This window comes from Scophthalmus maximus, chromosome 18, assembly GCF_022379125.1.
Source record: "Scophthalmus maximus strain ysfricsl-2021 chromosome 18, ASM2237912v1, whole genome shotgun sequence".
Lineage (NCBI taxonomy): Eukaryota > Metazoa > Chordata > Actinopteri > Pleuronectiformes > Scophthalmidae > Scophthalmus > Scophthalmus maximus.
Window position 1 is genome coordinate 10,542,049 of NC_061532.1, and position 21,378 is coordinate 10,563,426.

A 21,378-nucleotide genomic window follows, 5' to 3' on the forward strand; every position below is an offset into this window, starting at 1 on the left:
TTAGTAGTTTTTGAAAAAGGGTGCATGCTACGTGTCCATCTTTGAACTCAGTGTCACACAGTGTATTCTTCTATTTCGGGCTCCATACGTACGGCGAGTGGCCCATTATGACACCCACACTCCCCATGCACGCTTTTTTTCCGCCCTCCATCACATCATCCTCCTGCATCCGTCTCCACTCGCTTTCATTTCATCCTGGTTCAGAGGATTAGTGTAAAACAGGCGCAGCCGTCGCCACCCGCCTCCATCTCAACCGTCCTTTGTTTTCCTGGAGTCTTATTCTGGGTGCCATTCTTAGGCACTCTGGAACCCCCCCTTCCACCCCCACCCCTTCATCCCATGGTATATCTTGCTGATGCAGACCTTTCGTAATCTGTGCGAAATAAATAAATAAATAAATCCCGGGGCTGCGTTGACTGTTTTACATGCTCATTTTTCTCTTCCCCCCTTCACTCTCCTCCCCGTCTCGGTCGCTCTGTTCTCTTCAATTTTTCTTTTTCGATAAAAGGAATTCGGGGGTCTTTTGACAAATCCTGGAGTCTGGCTGGTCTTCCTGCATTTTTTTGGGAACGGTTGAGTCGTGCTTCTTGTAAAAAGGATGTGGCGGAGGAGCGGTGTTTCCTGGCTGATAAGGGAAAAGCCTCCCTCCGTCAGGATGTTTGGGCCTGGCTGGGCCCTGCATTAAAGAGCCAGAGTGAGGGAAAGGGGAACCTGCTGTTCAGTGAGCGGGAGGAAACGCGGCCGCGCTGATTAGCATCTCACTTGCCCGTCTTTACTTACCCACCATTTTCCAGGAGAAACTTTGTCAGCCTGGCCTGCTGTACCTTGACACGTCAAAGATCCACCTAAATAAACAAAAGGAAACAAAAAAAAAATCAGGTTTCTTATTTTGAAAAAAAACAACAACATATAACACATGTACACAAAAATGACCTTTCTCCGTCCTCATACGCGAGCATGATTGTGCCGTTTTGACACCTTCCAACACTGTGATTGTGATTAAACTGACCAGAATGACAACATCCATCATGCACCAGTGTTTGCAGCCTCGCTGCGTACGGTGCTCCTGTCTTTGGGGTTATATCATTACCCTTTGTGCCTGCAGGGGTTCAAAACTCTGTGGAGGGTCCATTTGAGTGCGACCATATTTTGGATGTTGGGGGCCCGACGGGTTATGTGTGCCCCAGGCATTTCGGGGTGAAAAAGTGGGGCAGTGGTGCAGCACTGGCCCCAGAGTTCTCGTTGGGGTCAGGTCGGGGTGCTGCTGCACAGACTCCCTCGGTGCAGACGCTCCGCAGTGTCTCAACAATCACAGCCACTACCTCAGGGTAGGACACGGCAACAGCGGCAAGGACAAAGACTCGAGCGTCGGCCAAGCATCCTCACGGTGGACGGTGACACAAGAACTTCAAGTCAGGCATGAGTCATATCATGAATGAAGAAGTCTTGTTTCACCTTTGTGATAATGCATTTTTTCAGATAATCCAATCTCATGAGGAAGATTTTTTCAACCATACTGATCTTATATATCATGAAACCACAAGAACTGTGGTCATAAAGTGGCTCTTATATACACATTGATATACACCATTTGAAACATTAAATATGCAGTAGTTTTAATTGGAAAAAGTACCAAGTATATATATACCAAGTATATATATATATATATATTATAATAGTTATATTTTGATTAGCGCGTCAAGATCCTTTATCTGAAATATCCAAATGAGCTCAGGGTTTTGCGGATCCTGTGACTTTTTACGTTAACGGGAAGTGAGGGCAAAACACTCAACTTGTTAGCCTCGATCCTTTTCCTCCCTAGAAGTTGACTCATTGTCATCTTAACCTTTAGTCAGCCTCTACCACTCAAAATCAAATACCGCCATTGCATCTCTTTTAGCTGCAACACATTTTTTAGAAGAAGAAAAGAAAGAGAAATAAACTTTGCACTTAACACACACAAGCGCCTTGCAGGAATACCATGAGAAGGAAGGAATCTCTCTAATTTGACAAGTTGATTTTTTTTTTTTAACACTGCGGGATTCACAAAAATGTAAAAAATTTGCGAATGTAAGGATAAAGGCTGAACAAACAAAAAGAGCCTCCTCTTGTTATTTCTCTCTGATTGCTGGCTGGAGCGGTTCCAGTCTCAGGTCAAGCCCGTGGAATGAGTCTGTCAGGTAGTCTGTTATGTTTCCTACTTCCTCCCCTGCCGTCATGTCACTTCCCTGGGCAAACAAACAACTTGGCGGTCCAAAACTCAACACACCGACCGCCAAGGTTACAACGTAAAAGGCTCAGTGTGTGTGGACGGCGCCCAGGGCTTGCACAGCTGCGTAAAGTATTATCCATTTGCTGGGACTGAGGTGAGCAGTGATCACTTTAAATATCGTGTCCTACGGAGGCTTGGAGGAGGCCGACTGTCTGGTTGGTCCAGCGTCTATTGTGTAGCCGACGAGGGGGGGGGGGGGGGGGGGGGGGTCCAATCGCGTCATATTCGGAGGTCGACCGTTTGTGCTATATGACGTTCTCTGCGTCTTAACTGTAGGTCAAGGGGAAGTGGCTGATTTGAACTACGTGACTAAGGCCTATCGATGCATGAGACAGATATGCCCTTTAAACCTACACACTGCGGATATGTTGTTGTGTGTTTAAGCAAGCTGCTGTGTATTGCTGCTGCATTGTGAGCACACTATGTTCAAGCCGCAAACACAACGTACAGAATTATATGCACCTGAATGTAGCAAAGCAATTCCAATTACATCTCTTCCTGTTTAGCCTCGCAAATAGAAAACAACAAACCCCACCACAACGTCCTCATCGCCCTGCATGCAGTGAACTTTACACCAAATTAAACTAGTCCGTGTGACGGATGAAGACACACTTACAACAGTAAGTGCATTTCCAGTTGGAGTGTGTTACAGCAGCATAATAACCTGTTTACAATTTGTACTTGGCCCCCGAATCTGGCCAGAGGAGGAAAAGACGGCAAACAAAATACACACACACACACACACACACACACACACACACACACACACACACACACACACACACACACACACACACACACACACACACACACACACGCACCCGCACGCACAAACACCTCACAGCAAGGGATTATGGAGTGCAGCTATTCTTCATCTCATTGTGGCTCAACAACAGGCAGAGTGTGGGGTGGCGGGCAGGCGTGTACGGCGCCGGACGAAGAATGGACCAGACTCGCCGAGGGACGGGTGCCATGTGGCAGAGGATGTGCGGGGACACAGATGGGGACCCCTGGAAAACTTGGGGGACCGCGCGAGCGGCCAAGGGCCTCCCATCAGTACCTGCGCTGTGAATGCTGCAGCTGAACACGGATCCGGCACCTGTTCTAAGCAGATACAGGCGGCAGGCAAAGGAGTTGAGGGAGGCCAGCACACACGGCTGCCAACCCAGGGAAGGAGAAGGCTAGATTTCCATTTACCCATAAGCGCACCCTGATTACTAAACCAGCACAGACAGAAAAGCTGGTGCCCTGCTGCAGAATGCAGTTGTTCTTTTTTCAGATGCAGGAGCATTTTAGTAAACTCCCCATAGAAAACATTTCAATAAGAGCTTTCTGGTTGTGTATTCATTTTTAAAAAGTCTGGAAAACTTGGGTTTAGAAATTCAAACAACCTTTTTAGGCTGATTTATAATTTTTTTTAGATAAGCAAATCAAAATCGCAGTGCATTTCCTATTGTCACAGCCTAACCTCCTGCGATTGCTCTCGCTCTCTCTCAGATAGCATATAGCTCACACGGGTCCCCACTATGTTCGCTGCGGCGCTACTTGGTTTGTTTTTGACTGCTGTAGATTCTCCCAGGGGTGGCGTAACTCTTCACCTCGATGTGGAGGAGGATGTTCCTATTGTGCTTCCTAATTGCAATGTGGTTGTTCCATTTAAGAGATAGAACGTCCTTATCTGTTCCGTGTGCGATCTCGTATTATGTGGGAATATCCCTGCGAGAGCCATTGTGTCTATTTTGATGAAGATTTTTAAATTGAGCTAATTACAACTTTGATGTAATGTTTTCATATTCTGACAGCTATGTTTACGGGTTATAAGGATAGGGCTAAATCTGTCAAACTAAGGGAAGCTTACAGTAATATTGGTTGTCTCCTGTTTCTGTTTTTATACATTTTATACCTTATTAAAACCTCATACAAAATGTAAAACTTTAGTCTTTGTCTTGGATTAGAAGTCGCTACCTGTCTTTTCCATTTTAGTGGGCCAACATACTTCCATCGTGACTCTGGCCTCATCGTCCTGCACCAGCAGACTTTGCTCCGCGTGCATCCTGAAAACCAGACGCGCTAATGATTCAGATGAGTGATGTTATAAGTTGGCCGATGTGAGAGAGCCCCCTTTTAATGGCTACTGTGGAGGATAGACAAAGCAGAGCAACAGGCCGCGTGATGACGGCTTCCGAGTCGCACCGAGATCAATTCAAATTTAAATATTTCGGCAAATGTCATTCATAAGATTTTGAGAGGTTAAAATTTAAAAGATCTAAAAAAGAAGTAAAGCACATGTGATGAGTCTCCATCAGAGTTGAATTGCTTTATCATCCAGCAGGAAAATTGCTTTGTTTTGCGGAATGAACAAATCAGTAGCACAAATGTTAACAGTTATATTTAAATAACATCTAAAAAATCTTTGCCCTTCATGTTGTGGTAGCATTTTTTCCCCTTGTATCCTAGTTTTCCTGATATCTGTGAACTTGCACAATGACAACTTCCTCAATTTGCTTAATGTTACAGCCATGAACAAAACATTTATCTTTATCGTTTCTTACCATTGTTTTTAAGAGTGTGTTTTATTGTTTGTAATTAATAATTTTCCCCCCCAATACTAAATTAAATAATCACAAGCAAAAGGAGTTCACTGAATTTAATGTTGTTGTTTCATTTCTTTTTTTGGGTATAAATATATTCTTTTGATATATTAAATCAATTAAAAACCGCGCAAACAGAGTATTGTTTTCGCCCCTCTGTGTGTGTGCGCACACGTTTGCTGAGCAATCCCCCACCTATATGGTGTTTCCATAGACTGTATATAAAAAGGGGCATAGTCACCAAATCCGGAAAATGAAGCCTGTATTCTCTGGAATCACCATCTTATCTTATCTTTAAACTGCACTTTCACCTTCCCTTCCTTGTATTGGGTTGTTCAAGAGCAACTGATAAACTGAGATGGCTGCGAAAACAGTACTGATCACATTTCATTGTCTGCCACACACGACAAAGCTCAAATTAGCAGATGTGGCAGCCCTTTCCTTTCCTTACATTATTGTAAACTGCAGACATTTAGGTGTTGGACTTATGGTCAGACGAAATGAAAAGATGTCACTTTGGGTTTTAGAAAATTGTGATATCATTGATATTGATATTATTATTATCAGTATTGTTCCCACATCTCTGTCTCAATCCCCCAACGATCTGAGAACTGTAAGATTCTGAGTAGGAGCTTACGATGATGTAAGTTCCTACATACAGGAACAACAGACCTGCTTATTCAGAGATAAAGTACGTCAGCCATGACACACAGCATTTCCGCTGCCTTGATGTCGTCTGTTTACCCTCAAAATTTCTGGGTAAGAATGCACCCGGCTGGCCTTGGCAACGGGTCACTCTGGCATAATTTCCATGCTCACTCCCATTCCTCTGACCTTACGTTATGGGTGTAATAGTCGGGATGTTGTTGATGTCTGAGCTTGAAGGAATCCCTTCCTGCTGGATGCTCGGACCCCGTTTCGTTAAAGACTCAACATCAAAAATGAGACGCATGGAAATGACTCACACAGTTGTCCCCAGAGCTCGGACACTTCAACTAAAGTACCACGCTGACAAGTTCAAAACAGGATATGAGCTGGAGAGGCCTATGTTTATTGCAGATGGCGGAATACTTAAGAGCAGTGGTAGCTGAACGCTCTGATAAGCAAATCAAGCAGCTCCAGTCACGTATCCACATTGTGGCTACACTCGTTGGCACACAAAGAGATGAACTCACCAACCATCGGCACTCACTCCCAGTGCGAGTACATCTCGAACACAGAAGCAACCAAATGATGCCGACATGCAAACAGATAACAGGTTAAAATAACTTCATGTTCGGGCTCCTTGGACGTTTTAGCTGCATCTCCCCTTAGAAATAGCTACGCAGCAGGAATGTGACAACATACAGTTACATATCAAGAATTTTCCAGAATCACGACTCTTTTAAGCAGACTCACTGTACGACTTGACCCCATAGTTTGGTTAAATTCTGCCCCTGCAAAAATATTACACAGTGTTCACTTTCACAGGGCAGTTTTCCCAGGTGTCTGGAACTATGAATCTATAAAAAATCATCAATTACTACAGCCCATGACCTTAAAGGCTAACTTCTGCCATTTATATACTGACCAATTTCTGCTAAGTAGTGGGATAACAATTCTCAAACATATAAACATACATTAAACATTAAATTATTGGCAAATAAAAACATGTCTATGAACCATAACTTTTTTGGATGCAATCTTTTTCTCTTCATTTCTCTACACACTCAGCCACTTTATGAATGTACTGCTTACATTATCTTACTACTTTTTACATTTTTTATACTGTACAGTTATATATCATAGGTTTTTATTTGGAGTTTGCATGTTCTCCGCGTGTCTGCGTGGTCCCTCCATGGATGGATGTGGATCACTCTATATTTATTTTGACATTATTTTTACACTTCATACTCATGATTGCCACTGTGATATATGTCCAGAATACCATTGTACAATACTACTGCAAAGTTGAGTTGGCTCTGAGACAAAACAAATGACATTACTGGTAATGATGTTTGCATTATAATCGATTATATGACAACACATTTTGAGCCTTGGGGTTTGGACTTTTTTTAGTGGCTGTTTACTTTTATTAATTCGTTGGTAGCATCTGATAACTGACATTAAAAACCACTCAAAAGCTCTGATGTTGTTATTATTACAAACAGGCATGTTAGGTATGATTTCTGTCATTAAAGAGAGTGCAAAGTGTGATACAGACACAATGAATTACAGCTGCACAGTACCTGAGCTTCCACTGATTCGATGTCTTGACTTGCATTTTCCAGCATCTAGCGGCCAATACAGGAACAGCAGCCTGAAGCGGCCTTCCACTCTCGTGAATTAGCATTAAGCTATTAGGTGGCGGTGGGTGGTGAGACTGACTCCAGCTGACTGGGGTCCGCTCCCGAGGCTCAAAGTCCGTGTTCTGTGTTGTATATCGACGTCCACCGTCTTGTTTCTCACTCTCACGCGGAAATCCGTCGCTGGCGCTAACGCCTTGTACCTGGACGTAAGCTTCCTGTGGCCACATCCGGGCTACCTGTGCTGGCAAAGCTAAGCTGGCAAAGCTAAGCAGACAAAACCAACTGGTATACACGGTGAATATATCCGACATGATTCTGCCTAATAATTAAAAAATGATACCCCAGCGATGTCAATTGTCAGGATGGCCGAGCGGTCTAAGGCGCTGCGTTCAGGTCGCAGTCTCCTCTGGAGGCGTGGGTTCGAATCCCACTTCTGACAGAAACCATTTTAATACTTCAAGTCTTAGCTGGCACGTCTGGGACGCGGGTTCGAGTCCCGCGTCGGAGAGAAGCAACAATTTTTCAAAAATTTGTCATTAAACATTTGATGTAAGATTGAATAGATTACATTGATGAACGTGAAATAACGACACATCTCCAACATCTGTTGTGACTACTCAAGCCAAATGCTAATTTGTACAGTTTATAAATAAGTCACACAAAACTGCAATTAGGTAAATATAACAGAAGATTTGAAGGAGCATTTTCCAGCTTAACATTTTTTTAAAATATTATTTTCCTGCAGCTCAGCAGGATTCGTGCAGAGTGCGAGCCTGCTGCTGTAGGATCGTGCTTTGTGTATAAATGGCTCCTTCTCCTAACACTCCCTCCCACTGACTTCCCTGTGCCAGGTAAAGGTTGAAGAGTTACCAGAGGTAAATCCTGTCTGGACACTCATTACCTTCATTTTGGCACAAGTCCTTTATAATGTAAATTTATTCTCTCTTCTTCTTATTTATTCAGGATGTCTAATTTAACATGCAGGGACAGGCGACACATTCAGGTTTTAAAAAATAAATAAATTGTAAACCCCCTCTGGCTGGATGGATAGATACTTTAGGTGTGAAATTTATTTTGACTGGCATGCTATTATGCAGCTTAAATCAATGCAATTTTTTCCCCTTAATGTATGCTTCCCTTTACATACTCTTATTCAACTTTCAACTTGAATTTGTCCAAGTCTAACCTTTTATCGGGGCCATTTAGCATTGCCTCAACTTCCAGGGTGCAGTTCTTTGGACTATATACAGTGTGACCTAAAAGAGCAAAAGTCCTGCTGCACAGCAGGTTGTACTCTACTTAGCCCTGATATTTTAACTGCAGCCAGGAGAGGGAGGGTGCTAAGCCTGAGCATCAGTGTACACGTGTGAGCTTGACAGATGATGAGCTTCGGGGCATCCTGCTGTGACTGATCCAAACTGCATCCGCAGGGTGGAGGCCAGAATGCTGACAGGAGACTGAAATACTAATCATATTTAGGTGAATTCAATGCATACTACAGGGTCTGGGAAAGTATTATTATTATAAATCATTGTGGGCACATGAAGCTCTGAGGGTGGATATTTATTTGGCTTATTATAAAAGTGGTTAAATCCTTATACTGGGAAAAAATATATATTAATTTCAGAATTCAGACATTTAATTGGAGAGTAAATCATTTCGGTCGTGATGACTCGGTGCAAGAGCTGACTCACGCTGATCGTAAGCTCTTTGATAAGTTTGTTTCGGAGGAGGGGAGGTGCCTTCCTCACACAGGAAAACCCACAGTCAGGGTTCGCAGCCACGTCTTCAGCACTTCTTTTGAGTCACTCATGCGCTGTCATGACTCAGCAGGGGGGGCTCTGCTATTTTCTCCCACGAGCCAGAGCACAAAAAAAATCTGCCCACCTCCAGTCAACTCCTCCCCACCATGACCCATTAAGCTTCTTAAGACTTAAGACAGATGGCAACGTGAGAGCCTGCCCCTCTCTCTCTCTCTGTGTGTGTGTGTGTGTGTGTGTGTGTGTCAGCTAGGTGGGAGTGGGTGCTCCTGTGATTAAGCACTTCTTGAAACTCCCCACATCACAGGGATCGGCGTGCCGTCTGTAAACCCCTGATAAGGGTAACCCCCTTGTGCGTCCAGTGGACGCTCTTTTGTTCTTGAAAAAAAAGGGTGTGATGACCCCAAGTAATATTCAGACAAGGAAAGTATCAGTACCAAAAAACCTTTTGCGTGTGCCAAATGCAGATGGAACATGCATGAGTAGGCGTTTTTGACCTTGTGAGCATTTCACATGCCCTTCTGTCTGAGGACACCAGCCAGGAAGTTGACTTGAGGTGTAAGGCTAATTAGCAGAGGGCAGTGCCACCCTTATTAGAATCATAGTGCCATAGGAAATAAATTAAACATTTTTTTTAACGCTGCCTCCATTGCCCATTTATCTTGATTTGAAGCATGTTGTGATGGTTGCACAGCATGAATGGTATTTATGGAGCATCCTTTGTAGATATTAAAATATACTCAACATGGCATATATGGCCACAGTGCTGGTGGTTTGAAACCTCGGCTCCTCCTCTCCGTTTGTTGAAATGAACTTGAGCAACTCTCTGACCCCCGACCTGCTACTGTTGGACAGTATAACCTACTGCCATTGGTGAGTGAGATGCAATTTTCGAAGCTCTTTGGATACCAGTGAAATGTAAATGCAGCCTTTTTTAACACAGAGTACAGAATTGGACATTGAAATGTTATTTTAATGTTTATGTGTACTGCTTTAATTTTTGGTGATACAAAACTGAACTTAAACTGTAATCACATGGATGTATTTAAACCACAGCAACGGTGTAACTCCAGAAAATGAAAGAGTAACGACTTATGAACTTGAACTCAAAAGACATGCAGAGAAAAATATGCCACAGAAGAGGATGATATCAATCTCACAAGTTGGATCAAAACTATTTCCCCCCCCCCGACAGATATGAGTTGCTTTTTCCTGTAGCAAAACTCTTCTTTTACTAATGACAACTATTATGTCTCTCTTCAGTAACAGAAAACAGAAAACCTAAGATGGAAGTTATTTAGATAATTTATTTTTTAATTTATTAAAGTATTCTTGCTCAAACAAACCTCAGTAACAAGAATCATTTGGCATCATAAAAGGACAGGTTGGTGTATAATAAGAACAAAAGCTGGCAGGTAATAGCAGGAACATTACGCCCCGTCATAGATTGCCGCTGAGCCTCCAGCTGCTTTCTAAAAGTGTGTTTAACTCCCTTTATGCAATGGTGAAGTCCAAGTCATGTGTCCAAAGCCTCAGCAGATTTCAGACCAATCTCAGGGTGATTAGTGCGGCTTTTCATTCTATCCTTAGCTTCCCATGTACCTGATTAGCAGGTAGGCCCGCTGCTGGAGGGAGGCTTTTGAACTGCTTTCTCCTTCCTCCGCTCGCAATAGCTCTGGTGTTTCTGCGGGATACATTCTGTGGCTTTGGAACGGTCCATATTCACTTTGATTCTCTTTCCCCTTGGATTATCACTGTGGATCATGTGAGTGTTATACTACAGGTGGCACGAATGTAATGTAATGTAATACTATATTCTGTACATTTTGGCTGTGCTGCTTTATCTCTGCTCTTTAAAGTTAAACAACAACAAGAATGCCACAGGAAACTGCGCTTGCAAAAGATCACATTAAGTTGGAATTCAAGTTAAAGGCGTGCAGATGTTTGTTCATATGACTCATGCAGAGAGGATACAGTAGTCCACGTTAAACTGGATGAACTCAGGCTGGCCTGTGTGCAGGATGCGATTTTTTTATTTTCCTTGTTTGAACACTTTTAGCAGCCCGAGTTGGCAAACATGACACCTCGGGGATAAGTAGCATTCTCTTAAGAATCCAAGGCCACGTATGTTTCCTGATTCTGGTGAATAAAGAGCCAAATGTTTTGCATTTGTAATCCACCGAGTACAAACTGGCACTCCATTTGTTTAAGCAAGAGCTAATTTGCAGAAAAGCGAAGCCTCTTGTGGCACCTATAATATTGGCATCCTGCTTTAAAAAAAAATCTTCGTACGGTCATGAGATATAGGGACAATGTAAGGTTTAGTGTTGGTAGTTCAAGTAGGACATTTTGATTGATTCATATTATAACCTCACTTGACAGAAGATTGTATTCAAACCGCTGAATTCAGTATAACGATAAAGAATTCACCGTCATAACATTGTATGATGTTGTTGAAAATAACCTTTTCTTACCAATTTATATTCTAAGATAACCAAAATGCATTCTTGGCTATAAACGGGTATGGGCTCAACTCAAGACTTGAAGAACAAGGCTGGCAGCATGACATACAAGCATATTTTGCAGCAGTCAATTACTTGTTTGCGCCGTCAAAAGGTTTTGCTGTAGAGGAAATACTCAGTGCATGTCTATCACGTTGCTAATACAAGAACAAGGACAACAGCCAAACCTGTTCTTTAAAGGTGTCAGTCATGCTTAGCTTATTTCTGTTTGTACTTCTTTGTTGGATTGCATCCCCTTCCATCAAGCAACCACGAATTCTCCTTACCTCCCTGTATTGTCTTAATAAGAATACATAATTCTCATTGCAGATATTTCTGATGTTTTGCAGGTAATCCTTGCATTATTGACTGAAGGAAAAACTGGCTAAGGAGGCGTTCTCTCCATGTGACGGTGACAATCGCTGGGGTAACGTTCACTTTCGCCGCTTGCAGAGACCTAAGCTTGTTATTTAAAGTCACTTGGAGGATTTATTTATGGCTCTATCCTCATTATTCTTGTCTTCATTTACTCTTTGATCTCCACAGCAGCCTGTACATGTGTGCTTACCATGTCACATGAAGCCCTTCTTAAATTTGTTCAACAGCTGCTAAAATAGAGATTAAATGCATTGTTGGACTGGATACATGGTTGCACAATTAAACTTAGAATATTCATACATCTGTTTAAAAAACAAAAGTATTGTTGTCCTCAAAATAAATGTCAATAAATAATCTCAGTCCCTTAGGTAGAAGTCTGAGGATGTATCCTATTAGTGTCAAAATACCTACAAGAATAAAACAGCAAATCCATGACCTTAATTTAATATACAGTATCTCAACATCGAGGCTTCAAGGTGTCTCTTTGTGAGGATTTTCTTTTTCAGACGAGCCTTATGTCAGCCCAGATCAAAAAGCCACTCGCTCACGTGACTCAAGTGCTTCAGCAGAGGAGCCACAGAAGCGCAATAGATGTTTGCGTGTAAAAGAAAACATCAATAAAACAAAAATATTTAAAACTGATGAGAAAAGTGAGACATGAAGAAAAATGGAATTTCTGCCACGTTTGAGTTTGTTTTGTCTTTAACTGATCACTTTTGCTGACATATTAGCATCTTATATTGTTATTTTATGTCTTGTCTTTCAGTTTGAAATGGATGGGAGCCACGCAGATGTGCGGTGCATTTCCTTCCCATAGGCGGCTCAGGAGAAACATGACAACCCCCTGTCACTGCCGCCTGCGTCTGCTCGCGTGAAATCTTTCATCAGGGGCGGGGAGGAGAGACGTCCGCTCAGAATGTCCTCCCACAAGCGCAGCTTCCAGTGCTTCAATGCTGTCGGAGGTGAAGGCTCCCACAAGTCCTCACTGCCCCTGAACCATCACAACACCCGCCTCCCCAGGATCACCCACCACGGCATGGTGGGCCACCATGAACCTCTGGAAGTCTGCTGTCTTTGCTCTGACTATAGACATGCCCAGGCCCTGGAAGCATTAGAGACGCAGGTTTTACCTTTGTATCACACTCACCCGCCACATCACCATCATCCGCACCAGTGCGTTCTCGGGAGGCCACCCAGGCCCGAGGACGCGCAATCAGGCCAAGGTCGACATATTCACCACCACAGGTACGGTAAGAGGGTGATGCTGGTGAAGAACAGCGACCCCTCCTCCAGGAAGACTATCGTCTTGCACCGCAGGAGTATACGCAGTCTGGGGCTTTTCTTAGAGGAAGTTTCCGAGCTCATGCAGTACCACATCAGGAAGCTCTGCACTCTAGAGGGCCGCAAGGTGAGGTCACTACTGTAACACCTGGAATCAGAGGATTATGTAAAGATGTGTTTTCGTGTTCTGTTTTTTCCTTGATATTCTCTTCCTGCAGAATTTGGAAGTACAGTACTGTGGTGGTGTGACATTTCATTCAGCTCAGGAAACTGCTTTTTCCAAGAGGAAGTTTCTACCTTCCCTTTTGTTTTAATGAACTGTAAAGGAAGGCTGAATCTGAAATGAACAGCAGTACTATAAGTTCCATTTGTCTAAATAATTAAGCTTTTTAAAATATCAAAAACAAAAGTATGATGGTTCAATGTGTTGTTGAAAAATTGCTGTCATTGCCAAAGAAATCATTACAAAGCTTTGTCAACTATCAGCACTACTGCAAACAAACAATTTCAAAAAGTCCTTTTATGAAAATATTACTTTTTGAATCATTATAACCATCATTTAAAAAAATTACCTGTGTAAATTCCCATAGAAACACCCTACACCTGATTTTTTATTTTTTACAGTATTGAAATCCATATGATTTTCTGTTTTATCTGTCAGTTTCTTGTAACATATTTGTTACATTTAGGAAGGAAACAATTAGATGTGTGCAGTTTTAGACATGTAAACAACACATACACTCATACATACATACACATCAGTTTCATATAGTTTCCACTTTGTTCTTTGCAATAATCGAAGTCTAAAGTGGGATAAATATTTGTGTGAGTGTGCACGAGGGAATAAAACAGGGATATTCCTTCACGCACACACACATATTCAGATTGTGTATCTCTCTCCAAATCCCATTCATCTTGGTCAAATCAGAGCTATTTTTGAGAGAGGAGAAACAGGTCAACGTTGAAACTCCACTCTCCCAGTTTGATAGCCGAGGTGTCTCAGAAACGCTTCTTCCACCGCGGTAGATTAATTATCCTCACCTGGGCTTTGTGTGACCACGGATGAAGCCATTCATCTGCCTTCACCAACGGTGGGTTTAAAATTTCAAAACTGCACTGTCATCAAAACTGACTGCTCATGAGCAAAATAAGATCAATACAAGCCTCAATATTTTAGTCTTCATATTTCAAATTGTCAGTAAAGAATGGAAGCACTAGTTTTCTACAATGAGTCTCTTAAAAATATGATCACACACTCACATAAATAAAATTATTAGAAACAGCAGTATGTTATACAACTTATTTGCATTCGACACTGCTACTGTACAACACATAAAGAATATAATGTATAAATGTTAATGTTATCTATCTATATTATCTATTCATCCTTATAATTTTGATATTAAGAATTAAGTAACCGACTCATTGTCACTGTCTGGTCAAAAAAAACTAAAATCCAAACAATGTGTATAATTATCATAGTGTAATTCTAAAACCTAAAAAAAGATGCTTGTTTGAAGTGTCTGAAAATGTTAAAATCTCCAATCGTATAGAGGTACAGTATAATATTTTTATTCGAGGACTATGGGGTTGTATCAGCGAGGAAGCAAAATACAGCAGATACGTTTATCAGGCCAATGTTTGGAGATGCTAGTGAAAACAGCATCAGCACACGTTCACCCCCCACACTGACATCAAGCCACTCAGGATAATTACCTGAGAGAGATAAGAGTCCTACCAATGTGGTCGGGATACGATGATGATGGTGATTAGTCTGTATGATTCAAGCAATCCACTTTTGTTAATTATCTTGCAACTCTAACATACATAAAGAAAGACTTTGCATTGCTGTTGCATAATACATTTTTAAACAATATAATCATGCCATATTAACAGTCGGATTACAATTTCAAAATTTTGCTATCTACTTTCACACACTCAAGCCTGCAAAACTTGCATTAGTGCTGAAAAATATACCTTCAGCTCTTACAGGTGACAATGGAGACAAGAATGCAGCGTCACCTGGTGACGTTTCCGAGAGATCATCCTGGATTAGGATAATTATTTTACCTTGACTCAGGACCTTCCTGCGCAGGGATTTAGGGCATGCAGTTGCACAAATGAGGGGACAATGCCTTGACAAAATGAACAAATTGACATTGCATGTTCCTCAAATGTTTCTCTAGTTGCTGAAGTCCAATTTCTTTCTTTTTTTCATACATAGGAACATTTAGTCTAACATAGTTAAACTTGGTTATTGGACATTTTAGTATTAAGAACATTAACCCCATAACTGATGCTATTTGTGTAATAAAAAGTGAAAAGTGGCTACAGAGGCTTAAACCTTGGTCAAATACCAACTACAATTTAATCCTCAATATGACCACAGTTTCATAAATATGCAATTCAGCTGTAATGTTAAAAAGCATTTTAATCCAAACTGTTTCAGATCAAACATGCCTGTAATCCCTCAGACTACAGTATTGCTGTTCATTGATTTACAAAAGAGACTCACTCTAAATTAATTTCTTTTCTACTTTTTTTCAGATTGACAATGTTCAGAGTCTCATCCAGTGCCCCAGCGTCCTTGTCTGTGTTGGACGTGAGCCTTCTCATCATTCCATCGTGGAGAATTTTAGGAAAACATCTGGTGACAAACTTCCAAAGTTGAGGTCACGCTCCAATGTGTGCGCTGAAGGACACGAGGGTAGGACAACTGGTTTATTGACAATACTTTATATTTGACACAACTCTTGGTACAATATTCTTTACATTATTGAGGTAAAAAGTCCAACCCCAGTAATTATCTGTTTTATTCATAATTTGTAATATTCTGTTATTAATACCAAGTAATTATAATGTAAAATAATTATTTTGCTAAGCTACATATCAAGGATTACTATTTTATAACTGTATTACATACTATGAGAAAAGAGATCTCATTCAGTCTTTTTTACTTTCCTTTTTTCCCCTGTCTCTATTCCTGTCCTGGATTTGCTTAATGGTAAATCAAGGAGTTCCAACACAGGAAAGTGTCAACAATCCTAAACTGGAATCGGACAACAGATCTAACAGGCAGTTGTCAACTGAAAATTCGTTACCAAATGGAACCAACTCTCCAGATAATGTGGATTCCTGCCCGCCCACTAGTGATGGACTGAAACATGATGATATAGAGAAACAGGTTCGCATAAATAAAGACGGAAGTTTGTCTATGGAAATGAAAGTGCGCTTCCAACTACAAAATGATGAAACATTACATTGGTCAACAGAAGTAAAAAAGACCCCAGGCAGGACCTGTGAGTACCCACAAGGACACAATAACTCCTATTTTGCACAAGCTAGTGATAGAAGCTTTTCAGAGTATGAAAACATCTCTGTTGGTGAGCAAGATGAAGGTTACATCACTAGGCGCTTTCAGAGACATGTAGAGGAAACTCATTGTCGTCACTGCTGCAGTCACTGCCAGGATTATGACATATGGAAAAATATCCCGGGGGCACCTCGCTGCATTCGAACTTCCAGCTCGAGTGCATCTTCACACACAATGGTTTCTAGAAAGATGGTGGTTGAAAGGCAAACTATGTCTAGATCAAGTGAAGAGCATGCGGAGCAACTGGTGGAGAAAGACACGTGCGTAACGGAGACTGTTGAAGAAAGTGAAACTGTAGAGTACTGCACCATCAGGAGTGGCACTTGCTCACCAAAGTGCGATGGGGAATCCTCCACAAATGATCAGGTCAAGACATCAGAGCAAGAAGAAGAGCGAGCAGGATCTGCTCCTAGTGCTTCTTCCCAAATATTGACAGACCATGAGAGGGATCACAATGATGAGGATGATGATGTCCCACAAAGTGCATCAAGGGGAACTTCTCAGAATAGTAAACCTGACAGGGATATGACTACTGAAAGTGCAGGCTTAGATAAAGGCTCACCAATCCAACATTTCCCCCCAAGCCCTGCAGGCAAAGCATCCAATTCTTCAGTGCCCTCTAGAAAGTCAAGAAAATCAAAACCCTCCCACACTTGTAGTTGTGGCATATCAGGTGTTACTGAGAATGATACAAAAGGAAAAATCAAGGCCCGAGATGAGGAAGAAGGTGAGACACAAAGAGATCAATCAAGTGCCATGTCTGTTGGATCAAATGCCTCTGGCAGATCAAATAAGTCTGAAGGAATACAGAATACAGAGTATGAAGACGTTGAGGAAAAAAGATCAAAAAGTGCCATGTCAGTTCAATCGATTGCCTCAACAAAACCAGAATGTCATGATGACAAAGAGACACAAGTAAGAGCTCCAAGTAGCATGTCTGTGAAGTCCTCTAAATCTGAAAAATCTGTGAAGTCAGAAGTTGCAGCTGACCAACATAAATCAGAGGAGGGTGTTGATGAGGAAAGAGCATTAAGTTCCATGTCTTCAAAATCCAGAGCCTCTATTAAATCAAAGAGATCAGGAGTCTCTCCTTTACTGGATAAAGAGCAAGATAAGGAGGAATCTGCAGAAATATTAGAAGCTGAGGAAAATGAGAATGAAACTGGACAGAGAGCACAAAGCGCAATGTCAATAAAGTCCAATGTTTCTGCAAAATCTAAAACATCAAGAACTCCTGAAGCTCCGCCAGAAGAAAATTCAGAGGACAAATCTGGAGGAAGTGTACATTCTCCAGTGTCTTTTAAGTCTAAAGATAATGAGGAAAATATTGAGGAAGGAGTGGAAGCTGAAGAAGCTGGAGAAGATCAAGACAGAGTGCCAAGTGTCATGTCATCAAAATCAAATACCTCTGCAAGATCTGCACATTCAAAAGCATCTAAGCCTAATGATGAAGAAAGTGCTGTGGATGAAACCCAAGAAAGAACATCTGACAGTGAGGAAGAGGTAGTGGACACTGTAGAGAGAGCTCCAAGTACCATATCAGTAAAATCCACAAAGTCAAATGCATCTACAAGGTCCAGAAAATCTAGAACCTCTGAAAGTCTTAAAAATGCAGACAAAGATGAAGAAAGACATTCAGAGGAAAATCAACACAGAGCCCCAAGCACCATGTCAGAAAAATCAATGGTGTGTGATCTTTTAACTGAGGCTGAAAATGGAGAAAGTGAAAGGACCCTGAGTGCAATGTCAGCTAGGTCTATCAAGTCAAATGTATCTGCAACATCCAGAAAGTCAAAGGGCTGTGAGGGAAAGAGAGAAGTAAATACTGAAGATGAGGAAGGACCACTGGTGAGAGCTACTAGTGCGATGTCGGCTAAGTCTAATGCATCTGGGTTAGGGTTAGAGAGACCGCAAAGCACAATGTCATTCAAGTCATCAAAGTCAGTCAAGTCAAATATTTCAGTGAAATCTTGCAAATCTAAATCTACTGAAGTTCCTAATGAAGAAAGTGATGACGGTCATGAGGGTGAGAAAGATGTAGAGCAAACTGAAGAAAGAGCAACAAGCTGCGACAATGAGGCTGAAGAAACAGCAGACTCTTGTGTTTCAGTTGAGGAAAGTTCTGACAAAAATGATGAAGCTGAAGAGAGAGCATCTAGTGGCAAATCAGGAATATCAGTCAGGTCAAAATCATCTGCAATATTCAGCCAGTCGAATGCCTCTAAAGATAGATCTGATGAAAACAGCGATAACGAGGAAAGGGCAATGTCAGCAAAATCTGCAATGTCAAATGTCTCTGCAGTATCTAGAAAATCAAAAGCTAGTCAGACTCCTCCCAAATGTAATGGTTATATTTGTGATGGGGGGGATGCTGCACAAGAAACCAGCAGTGAAAGATCACCAAGCTGCATGTCAGATAAATCAGCCAAGACAAGCATTTCAGCAAAATCAAGTCTGTCAATCTGTTCTAGTTCAGATAGAGAAAATATTACTAAATATGAGGTAGAGAGGGGACCTAGTGCATTGTCAGTGAAATCCGCAAAGTCAGATGTGTCCGTCAAATCAACAAAGTCAAGTGTTTCTGCCGAATCAAACATGTCAAGACGCGGTGGTGTTTCAGATGAAGAAAATGCTGCAGATCATGCAGAACCCGGAGAAAGGACTCCAAGCAATCTGTCAACTACATCTGCTAAATCTGCAGTTTCAAACGCTTCTGCGGTGTCCAAGAAGTCAAGTGCATCTGCAAGTCCTTGTGATATGTCTCAAGAAATCGAGGAGACTGAAGGGAGAGCTACGAGCTCAATGTCAGTCCAGTCAGCCGAGTCATGCATTTCTACAAGATCAAATCGGTCAAAATGTTCTGCTCGAGACCCAGGCTTTGAGAGCCCTGATGAAGGAAATGCCAAAGTGCAAACTAAAGAAAGAGCAGCAAGCAGCATGTCAGCCAAGTCCAACAAATCGCATGCCTCTGAAATGTCTACCAAGTCTGCGAGAGCACCTAGTGCTGTCTCAGTGAAATCAGCAAAGTCACATGCTTCTACAAAGTCTATGAAATCTGCTGTTTCTGAAGCTCATTCTGCCAAAGCTACTGGCAATCCCGATGAAGGAGATGGCAAAGAGGAAACTCAAGACAGAGCACAGAAAGCAGTGTCAATCAAATCCACAATGTCAAATGAACAGGATGGTCCAGCAGAAGAAAACATATCCGATCATATATCTGACCATGAGGAACATGAAGAGAGAGCTCCAAGTAAAATGTCTGTCAGATCAGTAAAATCAGCAGTTTCTACAACATCTAAAAGATCTGGAGTTTCTGACGTTCCCGCGGTAGACGGAATTGACCGGGCTGAAGGAAGTGAAGCAGAGGGGGAGAGTGAAGGGAGAGCAATGAGCTTAGTGTCGGCCCAGTCGGATGTTTCTGCTAGGTCAGATAAGTCAAAATGTTCTGTTAATGACCCAGCTAAAGAAAACTCTGATGAGATATGTGATGAGGAAATAGACAAAGAGCAAACCGAAGATAGAGCAGCAAGCAGCATGTCAGCCGGATCAGTCCAGTCACATGTTTCAAAAATATCTATGAAGTCTACAGAGAGAGCACGAAGTGCTTTGTCAGTTAAATCAGCAAAGTCACATGCTTCCTCAAAATCTAAAAAATCAACTGCATCTGAAGTTCCCTCTGAAAAAACTATTGTCATTCCTGATGAAGGAGATGTTGAAGACGAAAATCAAGAAAGAGCACAGAGTACAATATCAGCCAGATCTGCAAAGTCAACTTTTTCTACCAAAACGTCTAAGTCAAAGGGACAGGATGTTCCACCTGAAGGAAATATATCTGATCATACCGAACATGATGAGAGAGTTCCAAGTAATATGTCTGTTAGATCAGCAAAATCAGCAAAGTCAAATGTTTCAGCAGTATCTAAGCAATCAAGAACTTCTGACATCAGTGCGGTTCCCCCTGAACAGGTAAATGAAGAGAAGCTCAGTGATAGCAGATCAGTGAGCTCCATGTCGGTCCATTCAGTCAAGTCAAATGTTTCTGCAAGATCGAATAGATCAAAATGCTCAGTTGACGTTCCAGCTGAAGAAAGTAATGCCAGAACTAGGTCACATACTTCTATAATATCTATTAAATCAAATGCTTCTAAAGGGCCTCCTGATACTAGTGACGGGAGATTTGATGAGGAAGATGTTCAAAACAGAGCAGACAGTGCAATGTCTGCAAAGTCAACTATTTCTGTCAAATCAAAATCAAATAAGTCAGCAGAAAAGGCTCATGATTCGATCCACGTAGAAAGAGCTTCAAGTACTATGTCCATCAAATCGGCAAAGTCAAATGTTTCTAAATCATCTAAGAAATCAAAAACTTCTGACATGTCTTCTGAACGTAGCACTGAAATTGCTGACACAGAGCAAACTGAAGGAAGAGCAGTGAGCAGCATGTCGACTAAATCGGCTCAGTCACATGTTTCTGAAAGATCTACCAAGTCACAAGCCTCTGGTGTTACAACTGATGATGCAGCTAAACATGAGAAGACTACGGAGAGAGCCCCTAGCGCCTTGTCAGCTAAATCAGCAAAGTCACATGCTTCGGCAAAATCTACTAAATCAAAAGCTTCTGAGGTTTGTTCTGACAAAAATTTTGATGAAGTGAATGGTGAAGGCAAATCTCAAGAGAGGCCACAGAGTGCACTGTCAGATGCATCCACACAGTCAGCCATGTCTGTAAAATCAAGTAAGTCAAAAGTCTCGGCTGTGACAGCTGAAGAATATGTTGCAGAACATGAAGAAGGATCATGTGAAGGAAATGATGAAGAGGAAAATACAGAGAGAGCACCAAGTTGCATGTCGGTTAAATCTGTCAAATCAAATGTAACTATGAAATCTGTGACTTTCAAAGAAGACACTGCAAATGCTGAAGAAATTGTAGAGCG

At 41.8% G+C, this 21,378-nt stretch overlaps 1 protein-coding gene, 1 long non-coding RNA gene and 1 other non-coding gene across 4 annotated transcripts in view; 2 read left to right on the plus strand and 1 right to left on the minus strand.

The window, feature by feature from the left end:
- Positions 1-2,280: 2,280 nt before the first annotated feature.
- On the plus strand, positions 2,281-4,942 carry LOC118289796. Its single transcript, XR_004786251.2, has 3 exons — positions 2,281-2,366; positions 2,779-2,892; positions 3,169-4,942. It is a non-coding gene; the product is annotated as an uncharacterized LOC118289796 (long non-coding RNA).
- A 2,565-nt stretch (positions 4,943-7,507) lies between these two features.
- trnal-cag lies at positions 7,508-7,590 on the plus strand. Its single transcript has one exon. It is a non-coding gene; the product is annotated as a tRNA-Leu (tRNA).
- Positions 7,591-9,928: 2,338 nt separating this feature from the next.
- The window catches only part of si:dkey-71h2.2 (low density lipoprotein receptor adapter protein 1), a 96,230-nt gene continuing 84,780 nt past the window's right edge, over positions 9,929-21,378 (minus strand). The window contains exon 9 of one of the 2 annotated variants that reach the window (XM_035616822.2): positions 9,929-13,219. In XM_035616822.2, coding sequence (XP_035472715.2) covers positions 13,024-13,219 — 196 coding nt within the window. In that variant the 3' untranslated portion in view covers positions 9,929-13,023. The remainder of the gene's footprint in view (positions 13,220-21,378) is intronic. The other variant, XM_035616823.2, reaches the window with a different exon arrangement.